Source organism: Ranitomeya variabilis, chromosome 1, assembly GCF_051348905.1.
Source record: "Ranitomeya variabilis isolate aRanVar5 chromosome 1, aRanVar5.hap1, whole genome shotgun sequence".
NCBI lineage: Eukaryota > Metazoa > Chordata > Amphibia > Anura > Dendrobatidae > Ranitomeya > Ranitomeya variabilis.
In genome coordinates this window covers 442774857-442790614 of record NC_135232.1, presented here as the reverse complement: position 1 = coordinate 442790614, position 15758 = coordinate 442774857, and the positions used below count along the sequence as shown (strand labels likewise).

The 15758-nt window shown below is 46.3% G+C and overlaps 1 protein-coding gene across 3 annotated transcripts in view; it reads left to right on the top strand.

The window, feature by feature from the left end:
- NIPSNAP3A (nipsnap homolog 3A) overlaps nt 1-15546 on the top strand; it is an 80430-nt gene extending 64884 nt beyond the window's left edge. Inside the window, exons 5-6 of one of the 3 annotated variants that reach the window (XM_077249435.1) lie at nt 7568-7654; nt 15243-15546. In XM_077249435.1, coding sequence (XP_077105550.1) covers nt 7568-7654; nt 15243-15319 — 164 coding nt within the window. In that variant the 3' untranslated portion in view covers nt 15320-15546. Of the gene's footprint in view, nt 1-7567; nt 7655-13109; nt 13614-15242 lie in introns of those variants that run through there. The other 2 variants (XM_077249452.1, XM_077249443.1) reach the window with 2 other exon arrangements.
- The last annotated feature ends 212 nt before the right edge of the window (nt 15547-15758 follow it).

Sequence of the window (15758 nt, the reverse complement as noted above, 5' to 3'; positions counted from 1 at the left end):
TTTGGCTGTACCACGGCCATCGAACATGGAATTCCGACCGGAGATACAGTGCCCATCAGGGAGCAGTACAGACAGATTCCCCCGCAGATGTACCAGGAAGTAAAGACGTTGTTAGGCCAGATGCTACAAAAGGGAGTGATCCGCGAGAGTCAGAGCCCGTGGGCTGCCCCGATCGTGCTGGTGCGGAAAAAGGACGGCACGCTCCGGTTCTGTGTGGACTATCGTAAGCTAAATGCATGCACCGTCCGAGACTCTTATCCACTTCCCCGTATCGAGGAGTCTCTCTCCGTGCTGGGTCGGGCCAAATATTTTTCCACCTTAGACCTAGCCAGCGGATACTGGCAGGTCCCGATGACAGAAGCAGATCGTCCTAAGACAGCGTTTATCCTTCCCATGGGACTATTCGAGTTCAATCGAATGCCGTTTGGGCTGGCCAACGCTCCAGGCACCTTCCAACGATTAATGGAGCGGTGTCTGGGGGATTTGAACTTCGAGGCCACTCTCATTTATCTGGATGACATCATCATCTATGCTCCAACATTCGAGGAACATCTGTGCCGACTGGAGCAAGTACTAGACCGGTTGCTGAAATACGGGCTTAAGGTGAAGCCCCAGAAGTGTCACTTGTTCCGGGAACAGATCGAGTACCTGGGGCATGTGGTGTCCGCCGAAGGAGTCCGGCCATCGCAGGAGAAGATTGCCGCAATCCAGGAGTGGCCCACACCGGAGACCGCCAAGGATGTACGGGCGTTCTTGGGCCTCGCTGGGTACTACCGGCGCTTCGTGAAGAACTTTGCTCGCCGTTCTCACAATCTACAAGTCCTGCTGAAAGGAAGCTCCCCCAAGGAACGGGGAAAGAAGATACAATGGCAGGAGCCACAAGAAGCAGCGTTCCGGGACTTGAAGACAGCTCTCATGGAGCCGCCGGTGTTGGCTTATGCGGACTTTTCGCAACCGTTCATCCTACACACCGACGGCAGCTCTCAGGGATTGGGGGCTGTGTTGTCTCAGGTTCAGGATGGGCGGGAGAGAGTGATCGCCTATGCGAGTCGGTCTCTTCATGACTCTGAGTTGAACCAGGACAATTATAGTTCTTTCAAGGTGGAGCTGCTGGCCGTGGTGTGGGCTATGACGGAGCGGTTCGCTGAGTACCTGGCCGGTTCCGAGGTGCTGATACGCACGGATAACAACCCATTGGCACATCTGGAAAATGCGAAATTGGGTGCCCTGGAACAGCGCTGGGTAGCCCGGATGGCCAAGTACAGATACCGTATCCTCTACAAGCGAGGAGCGGAGAATGTTCATGCTGACGCGTTATCTCGTCTGCGGAAGAACCCCCCAAGAACTAACCGAGATGAGGAGCTGGAGGGAGAAGAAATCCCCTACGCCATCGGGGGCGCTGCTCGGACGGCTGTGAGCCGGGAACAGACCGGGAACGGAACGGCTACAGGACTGTTGGTTCAGAGTCGGGACGAATGGATACGGCTGCAACAGGAAGACCAGGAACTAGCTCCATTGCGACAGTGGATAACGAATGGTCTATTGCCCGTGAGAACCCCTGGACAAACTCTCCCGTCAGACCTGAACCTTCTTCTGCGGCAGTGGGAGCGCCTAACTCTTCAGGACGGGCTCTTATGCCACTTAACCATGGCTCAGGCAGATTCCGAGCCGACCTGGCAGATGGTCTTACCAGGGCCCGTGGTGGCCGCAGTTGCTAAAGAAGCTCATGAGTCCGGGGCACACTTCGGAGTGAAGAGGACGTTTAAGTGGCTGCAAACTCGGTTCTATCATCCTCGGCTGCTTGCGGAAGTACAAACTGCCTGTAGACAATGTCGACAATGTGAGCTAACCAAGTCACCGGAGGAAAGGGCGCCTGTGCAGAGCATCACGACGTCTGCCCCTTTTGAAGTATTAATGATAGACTACATTACCATTGGAGCAGCGCATCAAGGCTACGAACACTGCCTCGTTATGGTAGATCATTTTTCAAAATTCGCGGTAGTCACCCCTACCCGTGATCAGGCGGCTGAGTCGGCGGCGAGCGCTATCTGTAAGAACTTTATTCAAGTTTACGGCTGTCCGAGGCGAATACATTCGGATCAAGGCGCCTGTTTCTTGGGCAAAGTCATGGAAGAGCTGCATCGCCTCTGCGGCATTGATAAGTCACGCACCACACCGTATCACCCCCAGGGAAACGGGGCTTGTGAGCGGTTTAACCGGACTTTGCTTCAAATGCTGCGTGCGCTAGAACAAGATCAGAAGGCCCGCTGGCCGGAGTATGTGTCTGACCTAGTGTGGGTCTACAACAATAGAGTTCATCAAGTCACAGGATGCACCCCGTATGAAGTGGTCTTTGGGCGCCCAGGAAAAGGCATGACAGATCTGGAACTGTCTTCGGAGGAAGAAGGCCCCCGAACAGGGATGGCTTCGTGGGTGCGTGATCATCGGCATCGGCTGCAGACCTTACACCGACTGGTACACACTCGAATTCGGGAAGTGGAGCATCAGAGCACCCCTACAGCAAAACCCCCAGAGTTCCGGCCCGGTGATCGAGTACTCGTTCGAGAGCAAAGACCGCAAAACAAGTTAGACCATCGTTGGGAAAAAACACCCTATCGGGTGCTTCGCCGTATAGACCCGCATGGACCTGTATATGAAGTGCAGTCTGAGGCCCCCGGAAGTACAGGTACTCGCATTCTTCATCGCAACATGCTCCGGTTGTGTCGCTCTGTTGACTCGGACACCCCGGAATCCGCAATCAGGGAAGAGCCACCTACGACTGAGTCCCCCAACAACCATTGGTGGGATGAAGAAGATGATGAAGAAGAAGAACGGCGTCAAAATACTCCCCCTATCTCGACTACTACACTACCCCTGACCAGTCACCCTTCCGCTGACGACATTCCCCCAACACCCCCTACACAGGGACCCGAGCCACGACGTTCTGAACGTTCTACTGCCGGTAGACCCCCAACTCGCTACAGTCCTGACTTACACACTAGACAGACCCAAGTGTGGAACAACCCGTCAGATGGGCGACCTGTCAGTGCGAAGGCCTCGCCCGGGGACTGGCGAGCATACAGGGTGGGGGAATGTAGGGGACAGGGACCTGGTGAGCTGTGCAGACGGGTGGAACCATTGTTGCCGGGAGTCGGGGTTCCGGGGGACGGATTTGAGGGGCGCATGGGAAGCCAGGCTCATGTGACAGGAGGCAGAGTGACGCAGGGAGAGAAGAGGATAAAAAGAAAAACGCGCGAAAGCAGGGACAGAGAAGCGCGGGAAAACTCTGAGGAGAGGAAACTGCAGCGCAGTTGTCGTGTGTGTGCAGGCCGCAGTGAGACTTGCTGGAAGCAGGGGGAAAACGTGCAACAGACACTGCGGGCAATTACCAGAGCCCCCAAAAAGAGGCGCATTCGTCGTCAGCGACCCCCCAGGCAGAGGGGTAGTGCTGATCAGCTCAGGGACAGTATTACCGCGCTCCCCGGGAGCATCTTGCCACAGAGTGCTCCGGATCCTCCTGGGTTTTTCTTAGCTGTGACTGATACTGATAATTCTGCTAATTCTCCTCAAAAAGACTCCTCTCTGGACGTGGAAACGGTTATCCCGGATCAACGTCCGCCTGCGGGAGGTAACGCAGCACCGCAAAAGACATTCTGGACTCGAATCTACACCTGGGTTCGACGTCGGAGGACACCGCCTTCCCTCACCACTAGGACTACGTCGCTGACGGAGCCTCACCACCGGGACTACATCGCTGAGACAGCACTGATAAGTGAACGTTGTTGACTTTACCTTAGTAGGAGAGGTACTAGTGAGGCGCGGCCGCGTTCTTCGGGTATAGTTCAGGCCTCCTATATAGTAGTTAGGATTTACTGTGATATTGTATACTTGTACTCAAGTTCCCTGCGTGGAAAACTGTTGTTATATTTTTGGGTTGGGAGTTAAAAGAAAAGTTAAAAACGCTGTTTGCTTTCTGGCTCCCATTTGTCCCTGCATCCTTCTTTACCTGCGGTCTCTACAGTAGCGTGACACTCAGATCACACTGGCAGCAGAGCTGGAGCCGAGGGTCACTAGCATAATGCATCCGATGTGATACACTAGTGTGTCTCTGGCCTAAGAAAGGCTTTGGAACTACCCTCCAAAAGAATCCCCGTGGCTGAAACAACACGTAAATGCTAAGGAAACGACCAAAAGCAACTTCACAAAAGACGCTTCAAGAACATTTCCTGAACTGCCTGCTGCTTGAAAAACTCATTGGGTTTGCATGAGTTTAAGGCGATGTTCACATGTTGCATTTTTGCTGCGGTTTTTTTTCTATAGGTTTTGCTGCGTTTTTGCTGCGTATTTGCTGCCCTTTTTTTTGTCTCTTGTGCATGTTGATAAAGTTTAGTGGCCCCAAAAAGCATGATGCAACTTCCTGAGATTTTTGCACCAAACATTCAGCAATACCTGACACCTGCTTTTTTTTGTGGCGTTTTTGCACTTACTCCAGGCTTTCCAATTCCGTGAGGAAAAATAAAACTAATGTGTGCATGAGATTTCTGAAATCTCATAGCGCTTGCTGGTACTGTAAAACGCAGCTTAAAACTTGTATAAAAAAATGCAGCAAAAATGCTACATGTGAACAGCAAAATAGCCAAAAAAATGAACATTGAACTTTTAGGTGTTTTTAATCAGACTGCCAGCTTCTTTTTTTTTTTTTTTGTTGAGAAGATCTACTCCAAAAGCTACTCAAGAAAACGCCATCTGCGCAAAGACTAACATGTGGGGCTCTGAGCAGCCACATTGCTGGGATGGAATGTGAGGGCATATACACCATGGATGTGTGGTGAGGTACCTGATTCACTACCTCTCTCCTTACAAAAGTCACTGGTACCTTCATACAGTTGTCACCTTTCCTCAGTATTCAGGCATGGGTTTTCCTTCCCTGCATAATTTGAAGTTCCTGAACAACATTCATGACAAGACTCCTCAACCTTTCATGAAATTTACAGCACTGTTGTCCTATTATGTGCCAGGGGAACCACTAGACCAGCCCCTGAGGCTGCTTCATGCGGCCCACAAGCACTGTAGACCCATTGGCGATCCCTGCCAGGTCCAGGGGCCGCCGATGGCATCGTTTTATTGCAGCAGAATGTGCGTCCTTGGGTGCACATTCCGTTGAAATGTATTGCAGAGCAAAGACTCTTTACACAGCAATACCTATGCCAGCTGCCGGACAATTAGAGGCCAGCAGCTGATATAGGCGTGGAGGCGCAGCAGCGAATATCACATGTAGATTTCAGCTGCTGGCCTCTGATTGGCACATAACTACAATATGGGGACCTGGTTGGGGGCATAGCTACAATATGGGGACCTGGATGGGGACATAACTACAATATAGGGACAAAACTACAATATGGGGGCCTGGATGTGGGGACATAACTACAATATGACTGCACATTAATTATCACAACATCCATAACGATCCAAGCTCTAAAAAAATAAAATAAACTGCAAAAATGTTCAAAAGGTTGTGAGGCAGCGACAGGTGTTATATGCGAGGCCCCAGGATGCGGACAGAAGCGTAATGAGGCCGCTGAAGTGCATTGCAGTCACAGGCATAGCTGTGATTGCAATGCAAAATAAAAGTAAGTTTGGTCTTGGGCAAGCTATTTGCCCCAGAAAGGTTTAAGAAAACCCAGAATGGGCTTTTATTTTTGGAGCAGACTACAGGATTGTAGTGGGGCGGTCCACTTCATCCAGGTCGGGTCTTACAAGTGGCCCATGGCTACAGGTTTAATTTAAAAAAAACCTGCGGCAAATGGTTGGGAGTGTCAGTCTTGGTTTGCAAACTTGCAAAGCAGGTGGCTCTGAAAAGCTCAGTCTGTGTGAGGTAACACGGAGCCAAGCGGATCCAAAAGGCCTAGTACCCCTCAGCGTAGCCTGGCGGTGCAGTTGCCCATGGCAACCGGTCTCGGATACGGACTGTCTTGATTCCCAGCTGCAATTCAGAGGATATAATTTATTTTCCATTTGTGAGTACATTGGACATTAAAGAGACTTTGTTTTGAACTTTCCTGTGGCCACTGCCTGTCTGTCGCACTGCACCAAGACTGCTGCTCTACAAGGTGTTTAGAAAAAAAAAAATAGTGTCACTTAAAATGTTACTTTGTTCTTCAAAAAAAAATTCAATTTTTTTCTACATGCAGCGCATATACCCGGCTGAGACTCCTGCACTAAACCAACTTGGGCAGTAGCCCAAGCCCAGCAGCCCAATATGTCACAGTAAGGTAGTAATTAGAGATGAGCGAATATTTCAATATTCCGTTCTGATTATGATCGCCGTATTTGCAATATCCGCTGAACATAGCCGAACGCCATTGGAGTCAATGGGAGTACAGATGAGAAAATATGTTAAAAAAAACGATTGTCAGCGGTCGCTGCTGGAGGAGGCAAGAGTAGAGCATTGCTTGCAGGCTGGGATGAGGGGGTGTTCGAATGTGCGGTGCGGCGCGCCACTGCGGGTGTTCGGGTGTCCGGTGCTGCGGGGGCTCTGCTGACATCTTTTGAAAGCCCAGAGCCCCAGTAGTGACATGGTACCCTATACTGTGAACTGGACTCCAGGAAAAAAGCTGCCAGATGGGGGCGCATGCGCAGATGGAGATCTCGGCACCAAAATCTCAGGAGCTGAGATCTCATCTCCCGAGATCTTGGTGCTGAGATCTCCATCTGCGCATGCGCCGCCCCAGCAACCATTTTCCCGGAATCCAGTCCACCGCATAGGAAACCGTGTCACTGCGGGGGCCCTGGGCTTTCACAAGATGTCGACAGAGCCCCTGCAATACCGAACACCCGCAGCGGTGCACCGCACTGCACATCCGAACACCCCCTCATCCCAGCCTGCGGCTAATAAGGTATATCTGCATTATAAGACGCACCCCCATTTTCCCCAAACATTTTTTGGGAAAAAAGTGCATCTTATAATCCGAGAAATACGGTATATATGTGTGTGTCACTGACATCTATATATCTGTTCTATCTATCTATTCTATTCTAACCTGTCACGCTGTCATTTTCCTGTACACGGCAGGTGAATTGCCAGCTTTTCAAAGGAGACTGGTGCATAAAAATTGGATAGCACTCGCATGGTTCGAGTGCTGTGCAAACTTTTTTTTTCTCGCACCCATAGGCTTGCATTGGCGAGTCTTGGCGACAATCGCAGCATACTGTGATTTCACATGCATGTTGAATACACCTGAGAAAAAAAAGCGCTGATGTGAGCTGCCCATAGATCAACACTGGGCCAAGTGCTATGCAATATTTTCTCGCATAGCACTCGGCCGTATTCTACGGTAGTGTGACGCCAGCCTATTATTTCTCCTTCCATTTCTTCAGTGTTGACCATGGGCCCTGCTTTCCTCTTATACTTGCCTCATGTACACTGTGACAGAAAGTTTGTTATTTTACTAGCACTTGTTCATATGATTATTATAATTATTTATAAAGTTAATAAATGTAAAATTGTATGAAAAATGTTTTAAATTCTGTTGTTGTGATGAAACAACTATGTTTTGTTTATACACAGTTCATGTCTTGTGGTGGAATGACAATTCTGACAATCGGGCTGCAGGAAGACATGTGGCTCATGAAGACGCCAGGGTGGTGGCAGCAGGTAAATTACATTTGTGATATGTACACGTCTGGTTTTGGGTTTATTCGCCACTCTACATTTGGAAGGATCATATATGTCTATTAACCCTTTAATGACCGCCAATGCGTCTTTTTACTGACCTGAGATATGAGAATGGCATCTCCATACAGGTGACAATCCAGCAGCTGTCGGCTGTCCACTATAGCTGACAACTTGCTGTATCACCAACGATCAGTGTTGTCACCGTCCATATTTGTTTAATCCCTTAGATGCTGCTGTCAATAGTGACTATATCATATAAATGGTTAACAGAGTGTGGGGACTTCCTCTTTATCCCCATCGGCACCCTGAGATCATGATTCTGCGGTCCTGATATTTGTCATAGCAATTCACGGCCAAATAGCGGCCTTAGAGTCTGCCGGCTACAGGGGCCTGTTCCAAAGTTAGCGACATTTAGGTGTTAAAAATAATCTTTCATTCCTGCTATGCCACTTTGCTTTGATTCCTGAAAAGCACCTGAAGGGTTAATAAACTACCTGACAGCGGTTTCAATATAAAGCTGCACTCTGGATTGTTTAGAATGGCACATCTAGAATATTGGAGCTGCATTACTGCCATAGAACATTGGTTAAGTGCTATATTACGTACATATGAAATGTTGCAAAATGGGAAATGCAAAATTTGCTAAAGGAAAATGTGGTTTGGCTGGTTCCTTCCTGCCCCATATATTGTAGGCTTTTTTTAGTCCAAGTGAGGAATCTTATCAGGACAGGGACCCAACTATATGAAACACATTGATGTTGCAGTTGGGCTCATATACATTGGCCAATCTATGTGCTAAGTACCTTCAATTTACTGTAAATTTTCCTATAGCAATATTGCAATTCCAATTTTCGAAAATTCCACATGTACGTAATATAGCACTTAACCAATGTTCTATGTCTGTAAGGCAGTTCCAATGCAGCTTTATATTTTCTTAAAATTATGTTAACTGGCACCTATTCACACTAGTTGGGATACGCTGGTCAGTTTTTTCTCAGTTTTCAATATGTTGGGGGGGGGGGGGACCTGAGTCCCATCCCCCATGTTGGGGCAGATATATGAGCCTTTGTGGCACTCTAGACCCTATAAACACGTGTGTTCACGTGCATGTAATAATGTCCCTGTCCTGGTCCCTTTTTATAATAATGTTCCCGTCCTGGCCCCTTTCCTGTAAGGCTGGAGTCACACTTGGCGTAAGACAATACGCCACGTATTATACGTCCGTACTACGGCCGTAATACGGAGAAATGTTCCCAAAATATTGATCCGTAGTCAGGGTGTTTCAGCGTATTTTGCGCATGGCATCCTCCGTATGGCATCCGTACTGCGAGATTTTCGCGCAGGCTTGCAAAACCGACATCTAATGGATTTATGTGCTCAAATGTTCGGGAAAACATATATACAGTATATATATATATATATATATATATATATATATATATATATATATATATATATATATATATATATCATTGAGACACATATATATATATATATTCTGTATTTAGATTTCATTCAGCGCGATATCTGTGAACAGCCGGTAATTCAATTGCCGGCTTCTCATTTCTCCTGCACAAACCCGACAGGATATGAGACATGGTTTGCATATAGTAAACCATCTCATATCCCCTTTTTTTTTTGCATATTCCACACTACTAATGTTAGTAGTGTGTATGTGCAAAATTTCAGCGCTGTAGCTGCTGAAATAAAGGGTTAAATGGCAGAAAAAATTGGCGTGAACTCCCGCGCAATTTTCTCCGCCAGAGTAGTAAAGCCAATGACTGAGGGCAGATATTAATAGCCAGGAGAGGGTCCATGGTTATTGGCCCCCCCCGTGGCTAAAAACATCTGCCCCCAGCCACCCCAGAAAAGGCACATCTGGAAGATGCGCCTATTCTGGCACTTGGCCACTGTCTTCCCACTCCCTGTAGCGGTGGGATATGGGGTAATGAAGGGTTAATGCCACCTTACTATTGTAAGGTGACATTAAGCCAGATTAATAATGGAGAGGCGTCAATTATGACACCTATCCATTATTAATCCAATTGTATGAAAGGGTTAAAAAACACACACACATGATTTAAAAGTATTTTAATGAAATAAACACAGCAGTTGTTTTAATAATTTATTGCTCTCTCAATCCATTTGCAGGCCCTCACTTGGCAAAATAATAAACGCACAAGATGCATACCCTCAGCTGAACCGTCACGTCCCACGATGTAATCCATCTGAAGGGGTTAAAATAATTTACAAGCAGGAGCCCTGCAAATGCAGCTGTGCGCCGTGCCTGTAATCCCCGGCGAATGAATGAAATGTAGGTCAATGACCTACATTTCCTTCAGTCGCGGTGATGCGCCCCCTGGTGGATGTCCTCATATGACCTGGAGCGTGGGAAAAAGTTCCCAGGCTGCAGTTCATGAGAACATCCAGCAGGGGCGCATCACCGCGACTGAATGTAAGTACAGATCACTCTGCTTTCCTTTCAGCACCCGGGGATTACAGGCACGAGCGAGTGGTTTATCGCAGCTCGTGCCTGTAATATTAGTTAACCCCTTCAGATGGATTACCTCGTGGGACGTGATCTGACATCAGAAGGTATGTATCTTGTGCGTTTATTATTTTGCCAAGCGAGGGCCTGGAAATGGATTGAGAGAGCAATAAATTATTACAACAACCGCTGTGTTTATTTCATTAAAATACTTTTAAATCATGTGTATGTGTGTGTGTGTGTGTGTGTTTTTTTAACCCTTTCAAACAATTGGATTAATAATGGATAGGTGACATAATTGACGCCTCTCCATTATTAATCTGGCTTAATGTCACCTTACAATAGCAAGGTGGCATTAACCCTTCATTACCCCATATCCCACTGCTACAGGGAGTGGGAAGAGAGTGGCCAAGTGCCAGAATAGGCGCATCTTCCAGATGTGCCTTTTCTGGGGTGGCTGGGGGCAGATGTTTTTAGCCACGGGGGGGCCAATAACCATGGACCCTCTCCTGGCTATTAATATCTGCCCTCAGTCACTGGCTTTACCGCTCTGGCGGAGAAAATTGCGCGGGAGCCCACGCCAATTTTTTCCGCCATTTAACCCTTTATTTTAGCAGCTACAGCGCTGAAATTTTGCACATACACACTACTAACATTAGTAGTGTGGAATATGCAAAAAAAAAAGGGGATATGAGATGGTTTACTGTATGTAAACCATGTCTCATATCCTGTCAGGTTTGTGCAGGAGAAATGAGAAGCCGGCAATTGAATTACCGACTTTTCACTAACACCGCTGCGTATTTCTCGCAAGTCACACTGCTGGTCCGTGTGGAATCTGTATTTTTCTCGCCCCCATAGACTTTCATTGGCGATTTTTTTTTTGCGCAATACGCTGACAAACGCAGCATGCTGCGATTTTGTACGGCCGTAGAAAGCCGTATAATACTGAACCGTAATATACGGCTAATAGGAGCAGCCCCATTGAGAATAATTGTGCCGTATGTTATGCGAGTTTTACGGACGTAGTTTCTGCGCTCTTACGTCCGTAAAACACGCATGTGTGACCCCGGCCTAAGTGTCCCCTGTCCTGTGCTCCTTTTTTGTAATAATGTCCCTCTCCCTGGGCCCCATCCTATAAAAATGGCCTCCGTCCTCGGCCCCTTCCTTGTATAATGTTCATTCTGCTGCTCTTTTCCAGCACATAAAAAATATTCTTCTTATTTTCCAACACTCCACACAATGTAAGGCTTCCTCCTCATAGCCTGCAGCTGACTTAGGCGTGCCAGCCATGCGCAGCACATGACATCACTGTCATTCACCGGCGGTGTGTATAATAATGCAGGGAGATGGCGGGTCTCTGCGCTGCAATACACTACAGCTAAATGTGCATCCTGAATGTGAACTTTTCCAGATTTTTTTTACATTGCATCCACAAACTTAAATATTTTTTGGGGAGATTTTATGTTGTATACCAACACAAGTAGCAAATATTTGTGAAGTATAAAGGAAATGATACAAGATTTTCTAAATATTTAAAAAAAATATAAACTTGAAAACTGTGACGTGCATTTGTATTCCACTCTCCTGAGTCTGAATCTGAGTTTTGTAGGACCATTTTTTGCTGCAATTACATTTGTCAGCCTTTTGGGGTATATCCCTACCAGCTTTGCACACCTAGAGGCTGACATTTTTTGCACACTAGCTCTGGCTCGGTGAGATTGGGTGGAGGCGTCTGTGAACAGCAATTTTCAAGGTTTACCACAGATTCTCAATGGGATTTATGTCTGGACTCTGACTGGGCCATTTAAGGCTACGTTCACATTAGCGTTCTGCGCCGCAGCGTCGGGCGCTGCAGCATCGCCGCATGCATCATGCGCCCCTATATTTAACATGGGGGCGCATGGACATGCGTTGCACTTGCGTTTTGTGACGCATGCGTCACTGTGGTGCATGCGTCAGGGCGCAGAGGACGCAGCAAGTTGCAGTTTTTTCTGCGCCCAAAACCATGCAAAAGTGGACGCATGCGTCACAAAACGCTGCGTTGTGCATGCGTTTACATTTGCGTTGTGCGTTGCGTCGCCGACACTGCGGCGCACAACGCAAATGTGAACGTAGCCTAAACACATGAATATGCTTGGATCTAAACCATTCCATTGTAGCTCTGGCAGTGAGTCATTGTCCTGCTGGAAGAGGCCCCAGTATACAGTCTTTTTGCTGTTCCTCTCTCTCTCTTTTTTGCTCTATATTGCTGCATTGAGAAATTAGAAATGTCTTTTGTAAACTTATTTTGTGTGGATAAGGAGGTGACAATTTATGTAGGCGTTGTGTTTTTTGGTAGGTCTCATATGTGAATTTGTAATGAAGGTAAATTAATTATGTCAAGTAACAGGTGTACATAGTTTCACTTAATGGAATAGGTATATAAGGATGTTTTTATTCGTATGCGTATGATTAAGAACTTTGTTCGAAAAGCGTCAGTATGATATTTTATTCTTGACATGGAAATAAAATACTGAAGATTTTATGAAGAGACGCCTGGTGCTGCAACTTTTCTTTCCTTCCTTTGCTAATGTTAATGAGTGGTATCCAGCCACTTGTTCCTGGCACCTGTGTTGATCCGGATTCCGGTGAGGCACCACTAATCCCTTTCCCTGCTCCCTGTATGATGTTGGAGAGAGTTGCTGAAGCATCCCCAAATCAACACCTTGTCGTCTAATGGTTAGACAGAGACCTGGAGAGGTGTACAAGCCATAGTGTGTTGCACGCACTGTGAAATTTGGTGGAGGATCAGTGATGATCTGGGGATGCTTCAGCAAGGCTGGAATTGGGCAGATTGTTCTTTGCGAAGGACGTATGAATCAAGCCGCATACAAGGTTATCCTGGAAAAACAGTTTATTCCGTCTGTGCAGGCAATGTTCCCCAACTCTGAGGACTGTTTTTTCCAGCAGGACAATGTGCCATGCCACACAGCTAGGTCAATCAAGGTGTGAATGAAGGACCACCACATCAAATCCCTGTCATGGCCAGCCCAATCTCCAGACCTGAACCCCATTGAAAACCTCTGGAATGTAATCAAGAGGAAGATGAATAGTCACAAGCCATCAAAGAAGAACTGGCCAGGGGTGGCATAAGGTCACCCAAAATCAGTTGGAAAGCATGCCAAGACGCATGAAAGCTTTGAATAAAAATCATGGTTGTTCCACAAAATATTGATTTCTGAACTCTTCCTGAGTTAAAACATTAGTATTGTTGTTTCTAAATGATTATGAACTTGTTTTCTTTGCATTATTTGAGGTCTGCAAGCAATGCATTTTTTGTTATTTTGACCATTTCTCATTTTCAGAAAATAAATACAAAATGTATTGCTTGGAACTTCGGAGACATGTTATCAGTAGTTTATATAAATAAAATAATTTACATTTTACTTAAAAATATACATAGAAAAATCAGACAAACTGAAAATTTTGCAGTGGTCTCTTAATTTTTGTCAGAACTGTATTATCATGGATTCAGGCAAGCACTTAGGGTATGTTTCCACATGCCGGATTACATCCAGATTAGCTGCGGATTGAACGCTGCGTACAGCTGCAACGTTTAATCCGCAGCGTCCAGATGTTACAGCATAGTAGAGAGGATTTTATGACATCCCGTCTCCACTATGCATGCGAACACGCATCCGGCGGCCCTGCGTTTCCGGACATGTGGCGCGTCTTTTTAGAATGCAGCATGTCCGTTTACCCTTGTGGCGATGCAAGGTAAATCACGGGGCCCTATGAATGGGGTGCGGAGATTATGGATGTGTGCAATGAACACATCCGGAATCACCGCGCATATAGAAGGGGGCGGCGTAAGTTTTCTGCTCCGTCCAAAGCGCCGGCAATGCAGAACGTGGAACCTTACCCTCAGGGTATGTTTACACTTTCAGTAAATGCTGCTGCGGATTGGACACTGCGTCCAGATGTTACAGCATAGTGGATGGGATTTTATGAAATCCCATCTCCACTATGCGTGCATGGACGCCTCCGGCGGCCCTGCGTATACTCACATGCGCCGCGTCTTTCTAGACCGCAGCATGTCAATTTATCTTACGAAGACGCTCAGACGTCCAATGTGTAGGATGCGGTGATTCTGCACGGTTCAATGAACACATGCGGGATCACCGCGCGTACAAAATCCAGCAGCGCTTTGGATGGAGCTGCATCCAAAGCACTGCCAATACTGAACATGGAAACATACACTTAGTCTTTAGGAGTCATTGACCTGGCAGGGTATAAAGGACACAACGTCCGGGTGCTACTGTACAGGCCCTGCCAGGTGTCCCATGTAAAAAAATACATATAAAGGAGCATGACAGTTTTTTTTTATTTTATAGAATTTCTTCTAGAATCTCATGAAACTATATACTTCTACATGACAACTGGTCTCGTGCCTTCTAGTCCAACCACGACCCCAGCACTGGTCCTTTTTCTGTCAATAAACAATGTATGCAGGAAGCTGTGGTGTGGAAGGGGTTATACATTGCTTGACATCTGAACTTTGTTGGAATCAAACGTTTTCTCTATTGCAGATTTATCATAACTACAGCACCCAGTAAACTAAGTGACACATCACTGGATTCAGGGTCTCTGTCCCCTACCTCGTACTGCGGTCAGATTACCTGACTGATTCTCCTGCAGAAGTAGAGCCCGTAGTACAGTGCTACATTAGCTTTAACCTTCACAAGCAAAGATCTTGGTGAGGCCTGATTTTTCCTTGATGAAGTCTATTTTGTTCATGACTATGTACTGTAGCTGAACTTAAATCAAGGACTGGATACTAATGTCGTATAGTTTCACAGAGGGGAATTTAATGCTCATTTTTGGAGAAAAAGAAAAAAGCAGACTAGGACCCCTGAGCTCCAAAGAAGCTTCCCAGGCATCCAAGCAGAATAACATGGAGATAAAGCTTGTGATGAGATGGCAGGAGCGGAGGTGTATGACACTGTCTTTTCATTGCTCTTTACAGTTCTAAACACTTATCGCTTTTTAAAATGTTTTATTCCACACTTTGTGAAAAAAATGTTCTGCCTTCTTTTTCAGTGAGGGAAAGTGTGGGGTTTCTTGAGTCACAGCGCAACTTCCTTCTGGTTCCAGCCCCATTCTCCCCAATGAAGTGATGCCGGCCATCCCTCATGGATATCTTGAAGCAGTTGACCACAACACATTGAAGGAATTTTCATTTGTCAAATCCATACACGTTTGAGTCTGTGACGACTTTTATACCAGATTTTATCTAAGTAACTGATTTATGTAAATCCAAAATACTTTCTCTGTACATTATTACAATTCTTTACAAGCATCTCTGTATTAAAAAAAGTTATACTATGCAGAACTTTGGCTGATTTAGTTATTATTGTTTTTTTTTACAATCAGTCATCACAATCACTTAAGAAAAATGCAGAAGAAAAGGTGTATTTTCCAGGAACTGATTTAATTCAATAGATCTAAGTGTTTGTGTGATTATGTACAGTATATATGTGTGTATATATATATATTTTCAGAATTGGGGTATGTGCAGAAATTTCGGCACCATTTCTGAATTACTTTGCAGAAAAA